A 25760-nucleotide genomic window follows, 5' to 3' on the forward strand; every position below is an offset into this window, starting at 1 on the left:
CCGAGCCCTGAATCAAAAATCCTAATTCCATTAAATTAACCCAAAATAAAATATTATTTTTATATTTTCTAAGTTCATAAATTTCAAATAAATAATTATACCCTCAAATATAACTAGTTTACCTAATTTTTCAAATCTCACTCTCGCTTTGGAGTGGGACCTAGAAAACCCCAATTGGAAATTTACTCCGGCCAAAATGTCGACAATCGTGACTAGGACCACGTGGTGGTGCTCGATCATTGGTTTAGCGGCAGATTTAAGGAGAACTTAAGGATTTAGAGGAAATATATCTTTCCCCAGGAGTGGTGCCTATGCCGCCCCCATGATAAATCCACTCTAGTAAAAATATCGGTGGCGAAGTTAGGAACCCAACGGTACCTTTCATTTTCTGATCGGCGCTCATTAGGCAACGAAATTGAGGAGAGAGGGTAGGATGGAGGAGGGAGACGGAGATAGAGAGAGAAACTGAGAGAGATATAGAGAGAAGAGAGGCGCAACTTGATTCCAAATTTCAATTTGGAATTAAAATGAAGATAACTTCTTTAAGAACCTTTTGATTAATATATATATATATATAAATACCTTAATCATTAAAATATTATTATATTATATACTTATATATATATATTTTATATATATATATATCTTTATTCCAATTAGTTTTTTTTTTCTCTTTTTTTCTTTTCATACTATTCCTTTTTATTTGTTTATTTAATATATTAATTTAATAATGTTTGACTAATAAATTGATTAATAATTTTAATTAATAATGTTTTTTTTCTGGGTTATTACAACGTTCGCCTGTAGTATACGAAAAAAATTGATTACCACCTTGACATCGTAACGTAGACAGTAAAAAAGTAAGTATGCGTTAAAGTATTCTTACGAGGCTCATATAGACAGCAACGATCCTATCCACGAAGCGTCGTGTGATGGACCTATACCACGTATAGTATGGGTCATCCGGACGCATCAGACTATCCTCCGCCACTCCCTGTATAATGTACTCTCGCCGATGATGCCATGTACTCATATACATCTCGTGCTCTCTCACCCAGTTTGTGACCTCTCGACCGTGTCCATCAATGTCATGTAGGTCCTCTCCATGTACATCTACCCCCGACGTCAAAAAGTAGTTGAGAATGCCCAATCGATAGCCAAACTAATGCATAACTCGGTTAGGGAGATACCACTCGGTAATATGAAAGTATATAAGTGGCACTCGAGCTACCCACAGGTCCCTCCCAGCAACATAATCAGTGGGTAGGTCAGCTAGAATATCAACCATGTAGGGAATCCATATGAATTGCACTTAAACATAAGTAAAATGTAAGAGAACTTTATATATCTGATAGAAAACGATTTTGATGTGCTACACTTGAATTGGACTGTACCTCATTCTTCCGGTGCATGTCTAACTCGAACTTGTATATCACAAACCATGCACCAAATATCTTATGAGTTTCCACTGCATGCAATTCACAAGTCACTAAAATAGCCACGCAGGTGGCATTCAGTTCAATCAGCATGCACTCCTAATCAACTACCAGCATGCATTTCACAATATTGCATCAATCATACAGTTGACGTTCTAGATTAATCATGCTCACACAGTATATTCAACTGTATATTCGTTATTAATTTTTGTTAATGGTATTTTTTTAATGCTTTAAAATGCTCAATCGAGGCTCGCCTCAATGCAAGGCATGCTTAAAACGCATTGAGGCTCAATCTAAAATACTATATTTGAAAAGGGGCAATGCATTACATGCTGAGGCCAATGCATTATTACAAAAAAAAAAAATGCTTTTTGCGCCTTTTTAGTTGAGGCTTATGCATCTTGGGTGTGTGATTCTCAAGTTGAGGAAAACCTCAAAACATATTCTATTGAAAACCAAGAAAGAAGATGGATAAACTAGTTCAAAGTATCATGAACAAAGGAAAATTCTTAAAAGAAGTTAAGTATAAACAAGAAGAAACAAGAAAAAGATCTTATAAGAAAGAATTACAAATATCACTTGGCAAAATTGAAAGAAGATTATCAAATTGGAATGGTAAAAGTTTACCAAGTCAAGATTCAAATAAAATTTGGAAAATGACAAAGTCCGAAAGCCAAATTATTAAGTATAAAGGATTAATTGAGAAAGATGAAGAATATTTTATTAAAATTATTAACAAATCAATTTCATTAACAACCAGTGAAGCAAGACAATAGAAAAGACTTTTTAGTCTTGAAGATCTAGAATCCCTTAGATCAAAATATGATAGACTTCATATTGGAATGGTTCAAGTCGGATTATTCCCTTTAACAAGAGCAGGACTTAACAAACCAGTTTGTGTTGTTCCTCGTGATGCCAGGCATCATGAATTTAATGACTCCTTTTTAGGAATGTTAGAATCCAATATTGCTGAAGGTCCGATTTATTTTGAATGTTATCCAAATATTAGGGCAAATCTTAATGATGAATCATTATACAAACTATAAACATTAGACATTCAAACTAAAGGTTATGATATGGATTCAAGAAGTTCAAATCTTGAACTTATTTACCAAATTTATTATAAAGCAACAACTTCAACAATATTACCAAATTCAATTCAAACAAGTGAAAAAGGAGAAACTCTTATGTTGCAAGCCAATTATAATAGAAAATCCTTTGCCTCTCATCCCAAGAAACTTCTATGGAATGAGATTCAGGCCGGGGGAGAGTGGGAATTCACAAAGTTAAATGAAACAAATCATCAAATTATTTCTGAAACACAAAAGACAGTTGCCATAAAAATTATTCAAGATCAAGAAGGAAATGTTAAAATCAACTTTCAACCCTTACTCACAAGAAGTCACAGCTTATGACAGACTTCTAGACAACCAATCGATTTAGGAAGAAATAGTATTTCAAGCCTCTACACTTATGTTGAACCAAATCAAACAAATCTTAAGTTAAAGGGAGTTGATTTTGGTCTTGAAATACCTCGAGGATATTATCAAGAAATTCCTGAATCAAGTTCTCCAACTGAATCATAAATTTTAACAGAGGAACAAAGAGAAAATCTTTATGAAGAAAGTCAAAGGAAGAATGTTTTGGTTATCAATAAAGGATTCAAACCAAATATGGAAATGATTAAAAGAGACTATTATCATGAACTTAATTAAAAAACAGAAAGTTATTTCTCAAAAAATATAATCATACAGAAAGAGAACAAATTAAGGCAGAATGGTTTAAAAAGATGGAACAGATAAAAGAAAATATTCCTTTCTTTAAATTTGTCAAAGATAGACAAACGATTAATGTAATTCAAAATCCTGTTAAAAATTGGAAAACTACTGATAATTATTTTGTCAAATCAATTCATCCTCCAGAGAACTCAATTAGGTTTCATTACAAAGGAAACGAAATCTTAGCCTCGCCCTTTAAAGAATCAAAAGGTAAAGGTGAAATTGATCAGTTAATTAGTCAAAATAATTATACAAATCAAATGCTAAGATCAATAGCTACCCAATCAACAAGGATTAAAGAACAACTTGAAAGTCTTGTTGAGATAAAAATTAGTAGTACTTATAAAAAAGGTGAATCAAGTAAATCAAAAGAAAGACTTGAAGAACCAATTAAATTTAACATAGTTAATCATAATCTTAAGAATTTTAACTTTGACAAACAAAATGAATTACTTATCAAAAGAATTGATGAATTGGTTAGTCAAACTTCAAACCTTAAAATCAATACAATAACCAAAGAAGAAGCAATTAATGCTCTTGAGTCAAATTTTTCAAAAGAAAGCTTTGACATAAATAAAATCAAAGACTAGAAAAGTCAAAGTCAAAGAACTTATTACAAGAAACCTACACCGCCAAGTCTTTTATCAGAAGAATCAAATGATCTTCTTCCTCAAAGAAACTTTCAAGGAAATGAAATCCATGAATGGAGAATTGATGGCTTAACAGAACATCAACTTCATTCCCCTTTACATCAAATGGCCATGGCAGCAACTGCCTATAGACTTCATTCAAATAGAGCCAGTAAAGAACAAATAGTTTCTCTCCTTACTCATGGTTTTACTGGAACCCTTAGAGAATGGTGGGATCATTATCTCACTGCCTTTGAAAAAAGATAAATTTACGAATCAAAGAAAAGTTAAGGAAGAAAATGGAGCTCTTACGCAAGAAAGGGATGCTGTTGCAGCACTTATTTGGTCAATCTTTAGACAATTAATTGGTGAACAAAGTAGTCAACATGAAAAGGATAGTGTTATTCTTCTCAACTTTTACTTGTCCAAAATTATCAGACTTTCAATGGTACAAAGATATTTTTATTGCCAAAGTTATGGGTAGACCATATGGAAGGTATGGATTCTGGAAAGAAAAATTCATTAGTGGATTACCAAAACTCTTTGCTCAAAGAGTGAGAGATTGTGTTAAAGAAACTTTAGGCACAAATTATGAATCAATTACTTATGGTCAAATTGTGTGTACAATTAATCATGAAGGTCTTAAATTATGCAATGAACTCAAAATTCAATCAAAGATGAAAACTGAGTTCGAAAGAAACAAAGGTGAACTTGGAGATTTCTGTGCTCAATATGGGTATGAGAAGATTCAAGCACCTTCAAGAAAATATCTTAAGAAAGTTCATAAAAAGTATAAACCATCCAAAAAATATTATAAAAATTACGATAAAAAATATTATAAGAAAAAGAAGAAAAGATCTGAAGAAACCTCAAAGCTTCGGAGAGGAGAAAAACCTCAAAAGTTCAAGAATCAAAAAACTTGTTTCAAATGTGGTAAAAAAGGACATTATGCAAGAAACTGTAGAGTTAAACAAGAAATAAAGGAACTTAACATTGGGAAAAAATTAAAAAGACAAATGCTTAACTTAATCATTAATAGTGAATCAGAAGACTCTGAAACTTCTTACTCAAGCTCATCTGATAAAGAATTTATTAATGAAATTAATACAAGTTCTGATTCGTCAAGTCAAAGTATATCTTTAGAAGAATCTTGTCATGAAGATCTAGGATTTTGTTCATGTAACAAATGCTCAAAATCTGTTAATGTTATTTCAAAGACAAATGAAATTATTCTTGAAATGATTGAACACATTCAAGAACCAGAAATCAAAAATAAGTATTTACAAAAATTAAAAAGAAATTTAGAAAAGGATAAACTTCCCAAAATTGATGAAGGTTATAATCTTGAAGAAATATTTAATAGATTTAGAGATAAAGAAATTTTACCAAAAGAAAATATATCCATTCAAGATTTACAAAGAGAAGTTAATCAAACTAAAGAAGAAATAAAAAAGTTAAAAGAACAAAGTGAAGAATTTAAAAAAGAAATGCTTCATTTGAATTCAAAAGTTGAAAAAATTAATAATAAAGGAAAAGAGAAAATCAATTCAGAAGATGAAGATGATTTTCAAATTAATCAAGGATTTCTTCATTATTTATCAAAGGTCAACATTTATAAATGGTACTCAGAAATTAAGATTGTTATTAACAAAGACTTTATTCTTAAAGGTTGTGCCTTGTTAGATACAGGAGCAGATTTAAATTGTATCCAAGAAGGACTTATTCCTACCTGTTATTACGAAAAAACAAAGGTACAATTATTCAGTGCAACAAACTCTACACTCAAAATTCAATACAAAATTTCTAATGCTCATATTTGTAAAGAATACATTTGTCTTAAGACTACTTTTGTACTTATCAAAAATATGCAACAAGAAATTATTCTTGGAACACCCTTCTTTACGATAATATACCCTTTCACAGTAAATGAAAAAGGAATTTTTACTTCAATCAGTAATCAAAAAATTACGTTTGAATTTATTGACAAAATGCATGAAAAAGAAATTAATACACTCAAGGATTTAGGAATAAGTAAAATAAATCTTATTCAAAATAAACAAAAGCATATTAAATCTTTATCAAGAGAAATTTGTCATAAAAAAATAGAAGAACAAATTCAAAACCCAGAGATCAAAGAACAAATTAGTTTATTCAAAGAAAAACTTGAAAAGGAAGTATGTTCGGATCTCCCAAATGCTTTTGGGGATAGAAAGAAACATTCTATCAACTTACCTTTTGCTAAGAACTTTGATGAAGAAAAAATACCTACAAAAGCAAGACCAATACAAATGAATAGAGAATTACTTGAGTATTGTAAAAAAGAAATTCAAGAATTACTCAATAAGAAACTGATTAGAAAAAGCAAATCTCCTTGGAGTTGTGCAGCTTTCTACGTTTAGAATCAAGTTGAAATAGAAAGAGGAGCCTCAAGACTTGTTATTAATTATAAACCTTTAAACAAAGCTTTACAATGGATTAGGTATCCAATACCTAACAAAAGAGATTTACTCAACAGACTTAATACTGCCACAATATATTCAAAATTTGATATGAAGTCAGGATTTTGGCAAATACAGATTGTTGAAGAGGATAAGTACAAAACCACATTTACAGTACCATTCGGACATTATGAATGGAATGTAATGCCTTTTGGGCTTAAAAATGCCCCTTCAGAATTTCAAAATATTGTGAATGAAATTTTTAATAACTATACACATTTCACTATTGTATACATCAATGATGTCCTTATATACTCTGAGTCAATAAGTCAACATTTTAAACATCTTAACATATTCTACAATATTGTTAAAAGAAATGGTTTAGTCGTTTCTAAACCAAAAATCAAGTTATTCCAAACTAATATTAGATTTCTTGGACATCAAATTTATCAAAATAAAATCACCCCAATCCAAAGATCTTTAAAATTTGCTGACAAATTCCCGAATGAAATTACCAATAAAAATCAATTACAAAGATTGTTAGGATGTCTAAATTACATTGTGGATTTTATTCCAAATATAAGAATCTTAATCAAACCACTATTTAAAAGACTTAAAAAAAATCCTCCAATTTGGAATGAAGAATGTACTCAAATTATCATTAAAGTTAAAACCCTTGTTAAATCATTACCATGCCTTAGTCTTCCTGACCTTGGAGCATTTATGATTGTTGAAACCTGATGCCTCTAATGATGGATTCGGAAGTATCCTTAAACAAAAAATTGATTCAAAAGAAACCTTAGTCAGATTTCACTCAGGAACCTAGTCAGGTCCTCAAGTTAATTATTCCACCATTAAAAAGGAAATGCTTTCAATCGTTTTGTGTATTCAAAAATTCTAAGATGATTTAATTAACAAAGAATTTTTACTTCGAATTAATTGCGCTAGTGCAAAAAATATTATTGAAAAAGATGTTAAAAACCTTGTTTCAAAACAGATTTTTGCAAGATGGCAAGCAATTCTTTCGGTTTTTGATTTTCAAATTGAATTTATCCAAGGGACTTCAAACTCAATTCCTGATTTCTTAACAAGAGAATTCCTATAGGGAAACCATGGCCAGAAGACAAACTGCAAGTGATCTTTACTCCAAAGCCTCTTCTTCAAAAGCCCCAGAAAGAATCCCATTAACAAATAGATTTTCTCCACTTGAGAGACCTTCAAAACCTCAAGCCCCCAGTTTCAAAGATATTATGGAAGGAAGAGTGTCTTCCCCTCGACCTTCTCCATCAAAAGATTCTCCAAAGGGTTACTTTACTAAAAATGTTTATGAAGACCTATTTCCCGTTGAAATCGAATGAGATGCCTCTCAACCATTCTAAGTTGTCAAAAAATGCTTTTTTAGAGGATGTCATTTTGACACTCCTGACATTATCAAAGATAGAAGGTTTTCCGAATTAATCCTTATTAAAACAAATTCAGTTATCATTGATCATACATATGATCTTCAAGAGCCTCAGAAAATAAATTTTTCAAAATTGAAAATTATTAAAGTTATTTCTCCTTCCGTTTGGGGACAACATCCTCGAAATTCAAAAGAATTTAAAGGAGTTTTATTCCTTAAACTTATAATTATCAAGATTACCAGAAAGCCTAATATTATGTTTTTTATGTAAGAAATTTTACTCACTCCTAATTCGTTCATTTTGATCAAAAAATTATAAAAAATTTTCCAAAATGATTTCTCACCTAGTTTTCTTACTTCGAAGTAGAAGCAGGTATCTTCCCAAAAGAAATTCAAAATGATTTTGAATTATTTAGAAAAAATTTTAAACTTCCTCTTGATTATTCCAAAGGACGTCTTGAAGAGACTACAAGCCTCCTCTTCTTTTGTTCATTTTTTATGATCACCTGGATATTATGCTGGGATTATGTTCTGGTTTTTCCATAAGACAGTTCTTTTGGTCACTTAAAAACTTTACGAAGGATGTTCAAAATCCGTTGGTGGGATAAATTCATTATGCCAGAAGGCAAAGTTCGAGCCTAGCTTTCAAAATCTCATTGTCTAGAGATTTCTGTTGCTAAAAAAGAAAAGAAAAATTTTCTTGATGAAGACGACGCCATGTCTACAGTTTTGTCAAGAAAGTCAAGATCTTCAACAAAATCAAAATTACTCAAGATGATTGCCCAACTTAATTCGGATGATTCAGAGTCCGAACCTGACTCGCCAACCGCTCCGAATTTCAATTTACTGGGATTTGACATGGACTCCTGGTATAAATTTATTCATGACCCCGAGGAAATTTCCTCAAAAGAAACTTAAAGATGTCTTCTTTTTCAAGATTGACAGGCCATCCTGTTAGTGCTCTTTATTCAAGAATGACAGGCCATCCTGTCGGCTTCTCAAAGATTTTACCAAAATTTTATGCTACTTGGCTCAGCTTTTATTGTAAATTATGAGTGTGAAAGGTTTGAGTGTTTTACACCTGTCCACCATTTGGGGCCAGGATTGTAATTTTCTAGTCAGAGTCAGTATTTTATTTAAAGGTGGTGGGTTCCCACACAAATGCAGTCGTCCATGTGCTGTCACCTTTATTTAAAGTATTTTGTTTTGTTGCGTCGGCTTATTTGTCTTGTAAGGATTTCGTGTTTTTTAAGTGGACGATGGGGCCCAAAGAGCACCCGCACTTATTTTCCCAGACTCCAAATTGTTTCAAGTCCGAGCCAGTCTGCCTATAAATAAGAAGCTTAACTTCAGTTGTTCTTCGCACCAAGTTGAGGGTTTAATTTCTCATAGAGAAAGCCTGAGTCTTCGAGCTCCACTCAACTCTTCTCTTCTCCCATCCCTCTCAACTTCTGTAAGTCCATTCTGTTTTATAAATTTTAACAATATTTAATACAAGTCTTTGAAATTCAGAATTATCAATTTATCCAATAAGTATGCTCTGCACTTGCGACTCTGTTCGATCTTGTGCATTAGAAAAATTGTTTTAATTATTCAATTATTTTATTCTCAAAGATTGCTCAAGGGTTGTCTGTTAAGCCTGACCCGATTAGTTAAACAGACGTAATAGCCAGTCCTCCCAGCGGACTCTTAGTCATCCCTTAAATCTTGAGAAGGTAATTTACTTTCAATTTATGCAATTTATCATGCTTATGTCCTTTTGCTTTTGAATTGTTTAAACTTTCCTTGTTTTAAGAGTAATCTGGGCGAGAGCAATTGATCCTTTATGCTTAATAATTTGGCTTTCAGACTTTGTCATTTTCCAAATTTTATTTGAATCTTGACTTGGTAAACTTTTACCATTCCAATTTGATAATCTTCTTTCAATTTTGCCAAGTGATATTTGTAATTCTTTCTTATCAAATCTTTTGCTTGGTTAGAAAATTTGAACTACATGTTTGTATAAAAGAAATTTTATAATATGAGTTTATTTCGAAACAGTAATTCATTTTCAATTAAAATCCAATGAATAATTCATTTTTTTCTAATACCAAATTTAAAATACTAGATTTCAGGATACTTGTCAATTAAATTACACATAAGACATAACAAATGAAAGGAAGTTTTGATTATTATTTTCTACTTAATATAATTCACATTATTACTTTCTAATTAACAACAATACATATATGTGCACGTGAATGTGCGTTTGCATATGTATATTTGTATACATGTATGTGAGTATGTGAATGTATAGATGTCTAAGTGATTATTGTGTTATTGCAGGTCAATTAATTTTATAAAAATATTAATAACATTAATATATGTGTGAGATATATTATATATCACTTATATAATATTAAAAATTTAATAAAATTTTAAAAAATTATAACTAATATAATAAAATTTGATCTCTACTCCTAGATAAATTGAGTTCCAATGATAGCCAATAAAATTAGCTAAATTTGAATAAATTATCAATTAAAAGCTTCTTAAATTGGATTGACAAAATATTAAAAAAAAAGGATATGAGTAAGAATAAACTCAACCCAGTATAATTCTGTAACTGTCAAGTCAAGCCAAAAATTAAATTATATTTGACAATCATAAATTATAAATTTCAAAATAAAGTTTATGTAAGTTTAAAAGAAATATAAAATAATTCAAGATTATATTTTATGTAAATTAACATGTTTATGTAAGTTTAAAAGAAATATAAAATAATTCAAGATTATTAAGTTTTATACTTAGATTAGGTCAAATGACAAGTTTAAAAATTTAATCACAAATTAAAATTGAATTATTAAGAGAACATTTATTAAAAATTGTGTGAAATAATTTGTGACTTTTTTCTTTTTAAATATTTTAACATTAATATTTAAAAAATAAATGTGAAGTGTCAATAATTTCTCTATTTATCATAAATACATAAAAAATTCATAAAATAATTTTAATTTTAAATTTTTAATAAAATTATAACTTTTTTTTTTTCAGCTCTCATTATCTCTTAAAAGAAAATAAATTTGAAAATGTGGAAATATGCCCATAAGTAGAACCTAAGAATTGAAGTATCTATCAAACTGCCGCATTCAAAATTTGAGATCATAAAATATATATTTTTTAAAAATTTTTATAGGCCGTGTATTATTCATGGAGATGGAGATGAGTTTACTCAACAATATTTAATAAATTAATATATAATAATTTTAATTTGATAAAATACAAATAATGAAATAAAAGCCTTACCTCAAATGGGGTTCCAGATGCACCTTCCAAACAACATATCAAAAGCAAAATATTAAATTGTGAATCTATTATAACAAATCTTCAATAGGTACTGCACATTAATAAAGAAGAATTAATAAAAATAAAATAGATTTAGGATAAGAAATACATACCCCATTTCTCCCATTTTATAGCTTACTCGAGCTCTCGAACGGTCACTTGTTACGCCGAACGATCACCTGCCACGACGAATGACCACTTGCTAGCCTGCTGCTGCTGCCATCCTTCTCCCTGCCAGACTCTTTGCTCTCTGCCTCTGCACCGTGTGTTTGCGAGGGAAGCGAAGGAGAAATGAGGAGTTGAAGGGTGTCAAGGCAAATCTCGCTGGACCAAGCAGCGAGATTTGCCACACGCCATACCGATCGGCCGTTCCATTTCTCAGGCAAATCTCGCTGCTTGGTCCAACAAGATTTGCTTTGACACGTGTCAACACCTGATTTGCCTGACCCTTTAAATCTCGCTATTTGGTTTAGTGAGATTTAAATAAATCTCGCCTGACCAAGTAGCGAGATTTGCCCCGCGTCACACACCGATCGCTAGGCCTGGCAAAACGGGCGGGTGGGCCGGGTTTGGGCGGGTCACTAACGGGCCGGGTCATAAATGGGCCGATATTAAACGGATCACACATATGTCAACCCTAACCCGCCCGTTTAATAAACGAGCCGGTAACGGGTCACCCGTTTAAAAATATATACTTTTTTTATTTTTTTTATTTTTTAAATTTCATATAAAATGACATTTTTTTTTAATAAAATTGCATTTTATTTATTAATTTCTAAATAAAAAGAACATAAAATGTAAAAAACAATACATCCCTTTAATGAATACATTTTTTAAAAAATGTAAAATTAAAAAAAACACACACCTCTAAAAATATTAAATATGCATAATACATGCATAAAATATTTATATATAAATCTAAATTTAAATGCTCCACCTCTTGTCGGCTGCCGGCTGGTCCTCTGCAGAGCTTGGGGGGGGGGAGACGACTGGCAGGTCCGGCACGGCGGCACGTAGCAGCGCACTAGTCACCAGAGGAGAGGAAAGACTACTGCCGAACTGGAGAGGAGAGCTGGAGAGGATTGACTGAGAATCTGAGAGATAGAGAGAGTGAGAGCTGAGAGCTGACTGCTGAGAGCCGAGAGGTCAGAGACGAGTAGACGACCCAGACTCGAGGAGACTGGAGACTGGAGTGGAGAGGCGCGGCGCGGGTTAGGGAGTCGGGATGGGGAACTTTACTTAGCCTTAGGGTTTTTTTTTTTTTTAAGTGTGTGTGATTGTGATTCATGAAGTGTGAACCGTGAGGGTGAGGCGTGCGCATGTCAGCGTGTGAGAAGAACTGAAGATTGAAGAAGCACTACTGCCTGCACTGAACTGAAATTAACGGGTCACTCGCCGGGTGACCCGCCCAAACCCACTTAACTAGTTTATAAACGGGTTAATCCGTGACCCGTCCAATTATTAAATTGGTTAACTTTCTTAAATTCGGACCCATTTTAAACGGGCGGATCCGGGTGACTTGACGGGTTATGACCCGTTTTGCTAGGCCTATTGATCGCCCGTTCCATTTTTTAGGTAAATCTCGTTATTTGGTCAAATGAGATTTATCTTGACACACATCAATACCTAATTTTTCTGACCCTATGTGAGGGTCATTATAAGAAATATTTTTCTGGACATTATTTAATATATTATTTTAAAATAAATATAAAACTGGTCGAGTTCCTTCTATCTTTCAAAGCAAGTAAGATTATTGATTGATATAATCATTAAGATTATTGTTGATTTTTTTTTTCAAAGAAGAAAAAAAAGTGGGCGGCATGTCCTGGCCAAACATGTCTGGTGGCGAAGATGCAGCAGAGAAGCTCTGGCGATTGCCCGTAAAGTGACTGTGCTTCGTTGGCGCGATCCCCTCTCCTCTCCTACCTCGCACCTTCTCACCTTCTTTGCTTGGCATCTTCAGCTCACCTCTCTATCTTTCTCGTCATGGGCATCGTAGGTATGATATCATCACCTTTCCATTCCATTTCTTTTGTAATCTATCTGTATGGTTGCTCTCTGTCCGTCTTGTCTGTCTGTCGCTCTCGTTCTTGTTTGCAGTTGTGCATTTTGTAGTTCTTTTCTTTTCTCATTAGAAAGCTTTTTTGCCCCTATTTGTTTCTCCTTTGGTTTTCGCCTGCTGGATCCCCCCATGACGGGAAAGGGGTTTTGATCCATTATCAAATTTATTGAATTTCACTAGTTACTCGGAATTTAGTTTTATTTGAATTTCTTTTTGGCTTCCTTTATGGTTTACCGATTTGTCTATCGCTTGCTTTCTAGTCTGCCCGGTTCCGTTTCTGCAATTATCACGATAAACGGCGTTTTTTTTTTTAAAGAAAAAAGTCCATATACGTTTTTCATTGCTGACGAAAACTGGAGAAGGGAAGTAATTTTCAATCTCATGTTTGTTTTTATCTTCAATAATGAAGAACTCTATCTGTTGAATTTGGTTGTGTCAGTTGGAAGTTTTTTTTTTTGGTTTTTCTAAAGGACCCGAAGAGGAGTGTATGGATGGGTGGACTGGATTGGTTGGTTTTACTTTTCCTGGATTTGCTAACTAATCAAAGGGACATCAAAGCTTTTAAATTGACTTTATTCAGTGCAGCAGTGTGGTCATTGTCCCAAGTGACTGACATGTGAATATATTATTTTCCTGAAAGAGCAGACCTGATTTTGTTTTAAAATTGAAAAAATAATCTTGTTTAAGCTCCTGAAATTGTAGCTATTTTTATTTTAATTCTGGATTATTTATTTTTGGCATATATCTTGTTTTTGTGGTAGGTGCATCAAATGACAGCGATGCAGATATATTACTGCGAATTGGGTTTTCAGGATAAGATTCTGTTATTGCCCAATTGTTGCAGTTAATAAGTTTGCCAAGGCATTGTTGTGAGTATCAATTTCTGGGTTTTTATCAGTTTGCTTAGCTGGGACCATCTGTAAATCATGCCAGCTATACAGAAGTTATATAATGCATGCAAAGTATCATTTTCTCCCAATGGACCAGTCTCAGAAGAAGCTCTTGAAAAAGTTCGTGCTATGTTAGGTAGCAAGAAATGATCCTTAAGTTGCCCCATTCTATCTTTTCTATCTGATTTAAACTGTTCGAATATAAAATGAATGTCAATGCATTCCATACATCCATGGTTGCTTATGTTTAGAACTTACATTTGTGAAATTGCTATGGAAATTTAAATTCAGCCCCTGTTTTGTGCTTGTATTCAGTGAATAGCTTTTACAACCATAGCCCAACATTTTTATTGATTTGCAAGTTGTTTGAATTGAGTCCTAAATAGGTGGCACTGAAGTGTTGTTTCAATAATAATTGCACTTAGTCACTTTCTCAAGGTTGCGTTTGAGGCTTGTAGCATGATCTAGGCTATTGATTTATGGCATACAACTATAAGTCTATAACCGTGTATTCTCGCGTACTCCTGAGATCAACACTGATGTAGTTTGGCTTATCTTATGACCGAATCACTTTACTGGCATATGTTTTGCTTCTACTTTGGTATTATTTGCATTATATCTTGAATGTTGAGGCGTTCTTTAATTGTCTTAGCTAGTACTAGTGGTTGGTGGCTCTCTTGTTTGTGACATAGAAGGCAAGGGTTTGATTTCCCCTAGGAAAGGTTGCGTGTGTGCGCACACATGACTGTACTTACCTGCTAGTAAAAAAATAAAAAAAAGGTTGGAGGGTCTTTTATTTATTTATATGTGGAAACAATGCAGGCAAACTCCTTGGAGGACTTCCGAGGATATCTTTGTACCTTGAGAGCAGTCTCTTGTCCTGTATTGCCTCGTGATTACACTGTTCACGCATCACTTTAGTCGTGTTATATTTTCTCTTTTATACTGTTGGTATTCCTTCTATGAGGTTTTGAGGAACCTCTTACAAGTTTGACTCAATTAATTGCAGTGTATTAGTTGATGCAAACTATTACAGGACTTCATCTCTTCATTGTGTTATTGATTAGTTTAATGATGTGTATATTATCTGTTTGGGCCATGTCTATTGCTCTACATGGAGTCAACTTTGATTATTTATTATCTAAATTGGAACTTCACAGTATGTTTACTATTTTATCTGATTGATGGTTTCTCTACATGAAAAATTATTTGGAAATTTATCAGAATGGGCATTACTTATGGAAAAGTACAGGCAAGGTGCTGCTTAAGGTAACATTCTAAAAATTAAATTCTCTTCCTAAAATGCTCAAGCCGATTGTTCTAGCTTAAAATATAATTTGATAACTGCACCTTCGTAAAGAAATTTCTAATAATAAATCCAAGAATGATCAAGGTACCAAAATCACTTTGAGTAAATGTTTATGTTTGCTATCACACACTTCTGGTATTTGAATGAAGCAGGGAAATTACCAGGATTATGTTTTAAGCTAAAATTATTATTAGGCTAGGACTTGGCTTCAAAAGCTTAAGCTTTCAGGGAATGGCCGACACTGAAGAGTAATGTGCAGCCTCATTTCACATGGAGAGGTAGACATAATGATAATTCTAGATAAGGTGATAAGCAAATAGGAGTGAGGAACTTCAAACAAGATGTCCCGAAAGCCAAGGCTCTAAAATCTCATGTTAAGCTATTAGCTGCCATTAAATGCTTAAGCTGTGAGGAATGGGCCAACAGGATAAGTCTACAAATATAATTAGTTGGATTGAGGATGATGGTATGCACAAAGAGCAGCATTTGATCACAGTACGGATGACATTTTGCCGACTCCTGTCTCTCCTTTGAAGCAGATTAATGGGAAGGATATTGAAGCTCAACACCTTATGGACAAGGTGGGCTTGAGGTTGTCTAATCCTAGGTGACATGAAGTTGAATTGGATGGGGGTAAAATTATGGTGAAAAAAGGTCAGCATTAGCTAGCAAACTTGAGTTTAATTAAACATATGGGAAGGGTTTAAAAAATGATTCCTCATTTAGTTATTTCTTTTTGGGATAAAGATTCCTCATTTAGGGGCCATTTGGTGTCACTATAAAAAATTATGAAAACGGAAACCAAAAACGAAACTGAAAACCAGAAACTGAAACTAAAAACCAAACCAACAACCTATTTGGTTATTATTTCTAAAACTAAAACAAATTAAAAACTTGATTAAACAAATGCTCATTTTTTCCTTGAATCAAATAACAATTAGAAAAATATGATTAAAATGATAAAATTACAAAATTATACAAAATAAAAATACTATGGTGAAAATAAAATTTTATATAATTATTTTGCTTAATTATTATATTTCAAAGTTTACGGGAACAATCTTATTATACATGAAAATTAAAAAAATAGTAAAAGTATTTTATAAATGGCTCTTATTATTTATTATCTATTTTTAGAAAAAAAGTTATGGATATTTTTATTTTAATCATATTTTAAATTCATATGATCATTTACTATAATATTACTTAAAAAGTGTATATAAGATTAGTGATTTCATTTGAAAAAAAATAATTTTGGATTTAAAAATATCCTAGGAATAGGTTGCCTAAATAACTGAAAGTCATAAAATCTAGTTTTTAGTTTTTTCGCAAACAGTTGAAAACCAACAATAGAATAAAAAAACTAGTAACTTAAACAAACACATTTTCATAATCTGTTTCTTCACTGTACAAAGACGAAAACAGAAAGTGAGAAAAAAAAACAATGCCAAACAGACCCATAGTTTGTTAGATTTTCTTTGTTTTTTTGTTTACTTGTTGGTTATTTATTTATTTTCTTTTTTATTTGTGGATCTCTTGTCCTTTCTTATGCTGCAATTCCTTTTTGTTATTACTACATTTCTTTTGCTATTGGGAAGAAGGGTCAGTTGAAGTTTGCAAGAAAGAATTTATGCAAAACCAGAGGGAAGTAGAGAGAGAGGGTAAAAGAGTTGAGGGAAGAAAGCAAGCATGGGATCACCAATACCTTCAGATGCACTCGAACACAGTTTTCTATAAATATTCAACTCTAATTAGTACCAGACTTAAGTGCTCTTATACAGGCACCCTAAGCATCTATAAGGAAACTAGTTCTAAATAAAACAGGAAACCAAATCAAGGTTAAATCTTTAGAGTACATAATATACATCCTATTTGGACCCCCTGAAAATAAAAATAAAAATTACAATAATTCCCATAAAATGACAAATATTGAATATTCCTTAATTCTCAACTCATGGTTCTTTCCTGTGCTTGTATCCTCTGTCAAGATTCCACAAGGAGATGCTTATTGACCAGCCATTATCATTGAATATTTTGCCATATACCACTGTAACTTGTTCTTCTGCTTAAACATTCTTTTCTTGAGAAAGTTTCATTCTTCTTTTTGGTGATTACTGTCTCTGTATTTGGAAGCATGTGATCATGATTTGCTTTTAACTAATCTGTGTTTCAATTCCTTAGTCTGTTGTTGCTTGGCATACTGAATATTTGGTCAGCTAAGATGAATGTGGCTTGCTTTCACATATTGCATTTGGCTCTTAGGTGAGGCATATTCTGGTCTTCATTCACTGGAATGGAGCTTGTGCGGATGCGTATTAAACCAATTTTTGGACTCTGCATTTAGGTTTTTGTCTGAATCATTGAATGGGCTAATTTGGGCTTTATATTTTATGAAATTTCCAAATGGACCCAGAGGATTTATTCACAACTGTCTATTTTTCCTTATGGAAGATAATAAATAAGAGGAACATTAGCATTTCTTTTTAAATGGAACTCCTCTTCTTTTATGTTCGATAATATTGCAACTTGTGAGGTTCCCAATGTGGAAATACTTTGCTATTTAAAAGTATAATTTAGTTGTTTGTTGATATTTTTTAACTTCTATTTCTATCGTATATTTTTAATAGTGTGCCTACTTTTTTATGAAGCAAATATTGTTCCTTTGCTGGTTCATTGTGGTACATTGGACTAATTTTCTCTACCTTATTTTCTATTATGACAACATATAAAATTCTCAATTCCTGGTTTTCCTTCAGTTGTTGTGAGAACTCATGATTTTGTCAAGATTATTCTATTATCACTTTCGGGATGAAATTTTCCATAGCTCAATCTAAAATAATCTTTATTGTGTCTACAAGATTTACCGGCAAAGCTTCTTTTATCAAACTTACACGCCATTTTTAAAATTTTTTAATCTACATTGTTAAGCTGTTGGCAATGTATCTAATTTTTTTTTTGTTTATTGTCTCTGAGGGGCATCTTTTGTGTCATAAGAAACTAGTTCAATTAAATAGGTCAGTCTGGAGAGTCGGAGAGTCTGCGTGTTTCCTTTCTCTTCTCCTTCTTCTCTTTGTTCTCTTGCCCTTACCCAAAAATCATTGTTCTTTCACTAATCCATTTCCATCTTCTACATTTGCAACATGGTATCAGAGCAATACCATCTTTCAAATCTGATTAATCTGTTTGTTTTCTTTGATGGCCTGATCTTCCTCTCCCTTTTCTGTTTTGAAAGTTGGGCGGGTGTCTCTCTGCTGCTCTCTGGTTGCTTGCATCCTGTGTTGAATGCCTTGTTTGTTTTTGATATAATCTTGCTATGAAGGCAGCTTTTCATTTTCATTAGACAACTGAGATTGCTGCCTGCGATGTGCCTGTGGTTTTTTGCTTCTTCTTTCTCATTTTTTTTAGCAACTGTTTGACTGGTTGTTTTCTTTAGATCTCTAGAGCATGTTTATTCAAGCCTGTGGTTCCTCATAAGCTGCAGAGGGCTTATGTAGCATGCAAACAATAGCTATTTTACTCTCCTGATTTTTATTGTATTTTCGTTTCTTTTGTTTACTAGGGTCATATCTTTAATAGTCCAGGATATTGTTATTTAGGAAGCAAGATTATATGGTATTATTATTTAGAAAACTAGTGTTTTAGTTTATTTTAGGTTTCTTAAATTAATTTCCTTATCTTCTAAGCATTGTAAGCTTATAGAAGGTCCCTATGCATTACTTTTTTGGAGATTGGAAATGTGAATTAAAGTTGTTGGACGTTGGTCCTGCATTAAGTGGTATTAGTGTATACCCTGATCCAACATGACCATTAGTGTTATTTGATAGAGTTTGTGATTTCTACTTGAGTTGCCATGGGTGTCAGTGTTTGATAGGGTTGTTTGTCAGTTTCGAATTAAACTCGTAGGATTTGCAATTTTAACTTTAAATTGCCCTGCGCCTCCACCTCCACCTCCACCATACCATATTTTATAATGGCTGGGATCACATTAAAAAAAGGGCAAAAGACACTAACCTCCCCTGAGGTTTGGCAAAAAGACAATGACCTCCCCTAAGGTTTCAAAAATTCCAAAGACCGACCCTGAGGTTTTAAAAATCCGAGGAACCTCACCTGAGGTTTATCAAAAAGACACAAACTCTCCCCTTGTATTTTTCAAAATGAAAAGTTTTTTAAGGGGAGGTCTATGTCTTTTCGGCAAACCTTAGGGGAGGTCTGTGGCATTTTTGAAACCTTAGGGAGAATCTTTGGTATTTTTGAAACCTCCGGGGAGGTCTCTATCTTCTTGTCAAACCTTAGGGGAGGTGAGTGTCTTTTGTCCTAAAAAAAACCGTGCAGTCAATGAGTCTAACCTGTTGATTATTAGACCTGAATCATGCAGTTCCAGTTCCACACAAGAGTCATTGTGGGATTCCCCTCATTGCCAGATTCTTTCACAGGAGCCTATGCAATCCATCACTCTTCATTGCTTGTGAGGTTGAGTTATTTCCCCTATCTCGCCATTGCTTTTGCCCTCATGCTCTTTGTTGTAGTACCTGTCATCATTCAGCCACACCATCACTATTGGAAGCCCCTCTCACCTTCAGTTCTGGAGAGCCTTGGAGATGATGAAAGGTCCCAAAACAATTCTAGCCATTTGTTGTATAAGCTGCTGCCTGATCTGCTGATGCTTGAAAATGAAGAGTTGGTAAATGTCTCAGAAATCCTTGATCAAGGAGAGGATTCAATGCATCAGGAACCAAAAAACTGCTTCATTTTAAGCCAGACCAATCTGGTTCACTTAAATCAGCTGAATCCATAGTTTTAATGAAATGACCTTTACAAACAGTATCGGTGGCTCCTGAGACCATTACAGGGCAACATCTTGGAGGTCCTCCGATTAACAACTGTTCTGGTTCGTTATGGACTCATATAGTTATGGGCTGTTACACTATCAGACTGGCTGTGAATGATTAACATAGGTTTTTGGGTTGTTTTTTTTGGCAATTTTCCTTCTTTTCCCTTTATTGAAGCTTGGAAACTCAATTTTAAGTTGGTTTGTTTAGTTAGTATTTTTTGTATTAAAAAATTTATTTTTTTTGACATTTGGTATGTATTTTTAAATAATTAGTATTCAAATAAACCTAACTTCATCTCTCATTAAAATTGCATATTTTCATACCCAACGTTTTCTATATTTATTGTGTTTTTCTTTCACCTAATTTGGATGCTCAAATATCTTCTAGCTGTGCATTTTTATTCTTGTTCAATATATGAACATTCTATATTTGTTTTCTTGGATAACAAAAATTCCATTGAAGACTAAAACGATACAAAAGATGCCGTTCTTCATATTATTTTATTTTTGACAAGAGGCACTATATTTTATATTTTTTTATATTTATAATTTCTTAGTTTAAATTTAGTTATATTAAATAAAGTGGGAAAAGTAGCAAGTGTGTGCTTCTTCTCGCCATAGCAACTAAAGCAACCAAGATGACATCCGATACTTGTAGTATATGTTATATTTCGTTATAATTTACTAAAAATCATTTAAAGTAGGATTTTGGGATCAAAACATGTGAATCTATATGTTGTTAGCAAGTGTTCTAATGCAAAAAATGAATTTGCAGACACGGTGTTCGTTACTTGTTACCTGACGTCTATGATGCCTGCAACCATTACACTGCGACCATTACTGTTATGCGGACTGTTACTGTTTTTTTAAAACCATGGCTAATCGATCCTGTTGAATTAGGCCGAATCAATGTTGTTGAACAGGGCCGAACGGGCCAAGCATCAGATATATTTTTTTACTTAACTATTTTTTTAAATCGGGATACAAAAAAAGGGGAGAAAATGATGAGTCGTAACTTGGCTTTGGAGATGTTCAATTCTAGGATGAGCAAGCTTGATTTCGTATGTCGCTCTTATATTGATAAAAGGGGCAGCTTGGTGCACAAAGCTCCTACGTATGTGGGGTCTAAGGAAGGGGTGGACCACGATGGGTCTATGGTATGCATCCTTACCTTACATTTTTTCAAGAGGTTGTTTCTACACCTTGAACCTGTGACCAAGGTCTTAAATTTCGATTTCGACTCAAATTTTGAAGCTCCAAAAATAGGAAAATTTCAATGGAAATTTTGATTTCAATTTGAAAAATAATGGAAATTAGTAGTAAAGCATGGAATTTTTTATGGACCTTTAAATATGGTTAATGGACATAATAATATAAGATTTAGGACTAATTTATTACAAGTTAAAAACATCTATGTTGTGTATGAGGTGGAAAAGTTGTAATATAATATGCGTATCAAACATATTTGTAACATAACGTGCATTAAACATATTCAATTAATGCAAATGAAAATCCTAAATCATTTAAATATTATTTATTATACAAATAATGGTAACCTGTGTAGTTGGATCGCTCATTGCATCAACACACCAAGCTTCTTAGTGTTAATCAATGGATGCCCCCCTGATTCCTTTCGCTCCTCCAAAGGATTGAGACAAGGGGACCCTTTATCCCCCTTTTTGTTCATCGTAGTGATGGAAGTGCTAAGCCTCATTTTGAAAAAAGTTATTGGAGAAGGGCTGCTGAAAGGCCTTAGAGTTGGCAGGTATGAAAGGTCCATGGAGGTCACACATCTCTTGTTCACAGATGACTTCTATAATTTTTTGTGAGGACGACCCTCTTCACATTATAAATCTGTGATGTATCTTGATATGGTTTAAGGCTATTTCCTTGGAAAAAGTGAGATCATTCCGGTTGGAGACATTGTAGACAGGCCTCTCCTTGCAGGCCTTCTAGGCTGCAAGATGGGTACTTCCCTCTTAACTACCTTGGGCTACCTTTTGGTGCTAAATTCAAAGATAAAGGAGTGTGGGACCCCATCATTGAAAAAGTTGAAAAAAGGTTGGCTGGATGAAAAGGAATTTTTTATCAAAAGGTGGCAGATTCACTCTCATTAAAAGCACCTTGACAAATCTCCTTGTTTACTTCATGTCTCTCCTTCCTTCTCCCACTTCAGTTGCCGGTAGACTTGAAGGAATTCAAAGTAGGTTTCTTTAGGGGAGCGTCAGGGCAGAATTCAAATTTCATCTTGTCAAATTGGGCATGGTGAAACAGCCCTTCATTTAAGAGGCTTGGGTTTGAAATCCCTCCACATTTTCAATAAAGCATTGTTAGGGAAATGGTATGGAGGTTCATGATTGAGAAAGACCACATTTGGCAGGGAATCATGACTCTGAAATATGGGCTTGAACATGATGATTGGATCTCCCAGGCTAACAGAGGACCACATGGTGTAGGGGTGTTGGATTTCATCAGGAAAGGCTGGAATGATTTCGCTTCTTGTATCAGATTTCAGCTGGGGAATGCGGACAACCTTTGTTTTTGGCATGACTGTTGGTGCAACCAAGAAGCTCTTAGTGTCTTATTTCCAGCCATCTACAACTTGGCCTGTGATAAAGATGCCTGCGTCAGTCAACACCTTCAAACCTCAGATCAGGGGCTCTTTTGGAACATCTCCTTCCCTAGAAATGTGGAAGATGGGGAACTCAACCAGCTCCCAGACTTTTACAGCTTTCTTTACAGCCTCTAGTGCCATAATAGTAATGATCTTCCTGTTTGTGCCTTGGATGAGAAGGGGGTCTTCACTGTTGGATCCTTCTACAGGAAGCTCTTCCCTTTGGAGTTAAGCAACTTTTTCCCTCGGACTCAGATTTGGAAGGCAGCTGCCTCCACAAAAGTTGCCTTCCTTGCATGGGAGGCAACTCAAGGTAAGATTTTGACTATGGATAATTTGCAAAGAAGGGGTCTGTTAGTCGCCGACAGATGTCCCCTTTGCATAGTTGATGCAGAATCTGTAGAGAACATCCTCATTCATTGCAGTTGGACCAGGAATCTATGGAATATAGCATTGTCTTTGATTGGACAACAGTGGGTTATCACCAACTCTGTGGGTGGGACTGTGGGCCTGGAAAGGGATTCGGGCAACAAAGGAGAAGAGAAAGGCTATGTCCCTCAGTCCCCAATTTTCTGGTGCGTTTGGAAAGAGAGGAATAGGCGAGTGTTTCAGCAGTCCAGATCAGCAAAGAGCACTGGTTTTTGCTGTCAATAGCTGGCATAGTGAGACTGTTGTTAATGACTGATGTAATCTTTGATTTGTGTGACACCCTTCAGGGTGCTTGACTTACTGTACCGCAGACTGGCATCCCCTTGATGTCTTTTTCAATAAAGTTTCCTGTACTAATTATTAGAAAAATAAAAAAAAAAGAATTCAGCCAAGCAATGGGAAAGGTCTTAAAATAATAAATTCAATACATTTGGTTATGCTCCTTGGCCACCAACCAAGCTTTAGGTCAATAGACCCCGATGACATTTAGCCAATTCTTTATCAGTTTTTGTCTGCAAAAAAAAGACAAGTGTGGTGCTGTTTATCTTGGTGATATAATCGTGGGCTGTGACCTTTGTGGGATTTCAGGCAGTATGGTGTTTAAGAAAAAAAATGAAATGAAGGACCTGGAAACTCTCTTTTATTTTCTGATATTGAGATTTTACGTTGTACAAAGGCTTAGGCTTGTCTTAGCAAAAATATACTTCAGACTTGCTAAATGAGAGTGGTTTGTTGGAGCTAAACCAATTGATACACTCCAATGGATCCAAATGTGAAGTTGAGTAGGGATGGCGGACCTGACTTAAGACAAATATTGGTATAAAATGTTGGTTCACGAACTGATTTATTTTACTAGGCCTGACACATCCTTTGTTATAGGGATGGTTAGTTTATGAAGAATCCCAAGGAGGCACCCTGGGTTGCTATTTGGGAGGATTCTTCATTATCTCAAGAACTCTCCTAGGAAAGGGTTGGTATATATTTATAATGAAAATTTTGATACTGTCGGATATACTACTAAATGCTGAAGTAGCGTATCCAGATATGGCATATATGGTCTTGACTAGCACCGGTTTTTCTTTTCCTCTCTATAAAACTATTTGGAACGCCAAAGTGCCCCTAAATCAAGGCTTTTCTCTGGCTGTTTGTGCTTAATAGGATCAAGACCAATAACTTGTTACAGATTATAAGACTGTTAAAGGCTCTCTCTACCGATGTATGATGTATGTGCTTTGTTTTAATTGCTCTGAAACTGCTCTGCATCTTTTCTTACATTGTGATTTCACTTGGAGGAATTGGAACAAGCTATTTAATTACTTTGGGTAATGTAGAGATTGTCCAAGACAATGGAGGGGTTTTTGGCAATTCATTTTGTTGGTTTTGGCAGGAAAAAGGAAGATAAAGAGTTATGGAATTGTGCTCTGTTTGCAGTATTTTGGGTTTGTGAATGGAACGAAACGCGAGTATTTTTTCAGGGAAGAAGTTGTCATTTTCATTGGTTTGGGAGAAGATACACTATTTGGCTTCTCTTTGGTGTGTGGGTAATGGTAGCTTCAGAGGAATGTGGATGTGCTCTTCAGATATTACAAGTGATTAGCTTTCCTTGTCGTATTGACAGGGCATGCTGATTATTTTGGGTTGTTTCTAGTATTTTTTTGGTTTTCCCTTTTTATTTTTTCTGGGGTAACCAAGAATTTTGAAAGGAGATGTCTTATTCTCCCATTTGTACATTCCTATTCAATCAATGAATTTCTTTTGTTATCAAAAAAAGCTATGGCACATATGGGTTGTGAGTTGGGTATGGTTGAAGTCTCTAATGTTAGGGATGGATTTTTGGTAAGAAAGCCTTTGGATGTGTTTTATTATAGTCAGGCTGCATTTACATTGCTAGAAATCGTGTTCTTTACAAGAGGACAATGCACAGAAGTTAAATGTCACTTTGTAGGAAAGTGTGCATGAAAAGACTCTGAGTACTCCATTTGTGAAGTCTTCAGATTAGCTAGGAGATATATTCATTAAGGCTTCATTTAAACCTGTCTTCTGTAATTGATATAATGAGCTGGGATTAGGTGATATTTATACACCTCCAGCTTGAGGGGGAGCTTTAAAGTGTCGGCAGGTATATCTTAAGTATTTTATGTTTATTATGTGTGAGGGTATTTGTGTCATAAGAAACTACTTTAATTAAATAAGTCTGCCAGGATAGTTGGCATGAACCCTTTCTCTCTAGCTGCCAGTTCTCTCTCCTTTTTCTTCTCCTTCTTCTGCCTGCCCTAGCCCTAAACTCATTATTCTTCCGTTATTCCATCTGGATGTTTCAGGCTTGCAGCATAGATGCTGGCACATATTAGCTCTAATCCCATATGATTTAATGGGGATTGCTAGAGGATCACAATGGGATTTTTCCTTCTGGGTATTTAGTTAACATTGGTGTGCCTTATGCCCTTACCTGTTTGTCCACTTTTCTGGTCTGGAAGATGCTAAGGTCCATCCAGTGATCAAGATATATGGCAAGTGTTGATTCAAAGAAATATCAATTGATTTTGAAATAAATTAAGTTTTCACAAAATATGTATGCACCAATAGATTCTTACCCTAGCCTTGTATGGTCACAT

The 25760-nt window shown here is 34.0% G+C and overlaps 1 protein-coding gene across 2 annotated transcripts in view; it reads left to right on the plus strand.

The window, feature by feature from the left end:
* Positions 1–12740: 12740 nt before the first annotated feature.
* Positions 12741–25760, plus strand: part of LOC131149216 (plant cysteine oxidase 5) — a 58973-nt gene continuing 45953 nt past the window's right edge. The window contains exons 1-2 of one of the 2 annotated variants that reach the window (XM_058099466.1): positions 12741–13009; positions 13834–14098. In XM_058099466.1, the coding sequence (XP_057955449.1) occupies positions 13999–14098 (100 nt within the window). In that variant the 5' untranslated portion in view covers positions 12741–13009; positions 13834–13998. The remainder of the gene's footprint in view (positions 13010–13833; positions 14099–25760) is intronic. The other variant, XM_058099467.1, reaches the window with a different exon arrangement.

Source organism: Malania oleifera, chromosome 2 (assembly GCF_029873635.1).
Source record: "Malania oleifera isolate guangnan ecotype guangnan chromosome 2, ASM2987363v1, whole genome shotgun sequence".
Classification (NCBI taxonomy): domain Eukaryota; kingdom Viridiplantae; phylum Streptophyta; class Magnoliopsida; order Santalales; family Ximeniaceae; genus Malania; species Malania oleifera.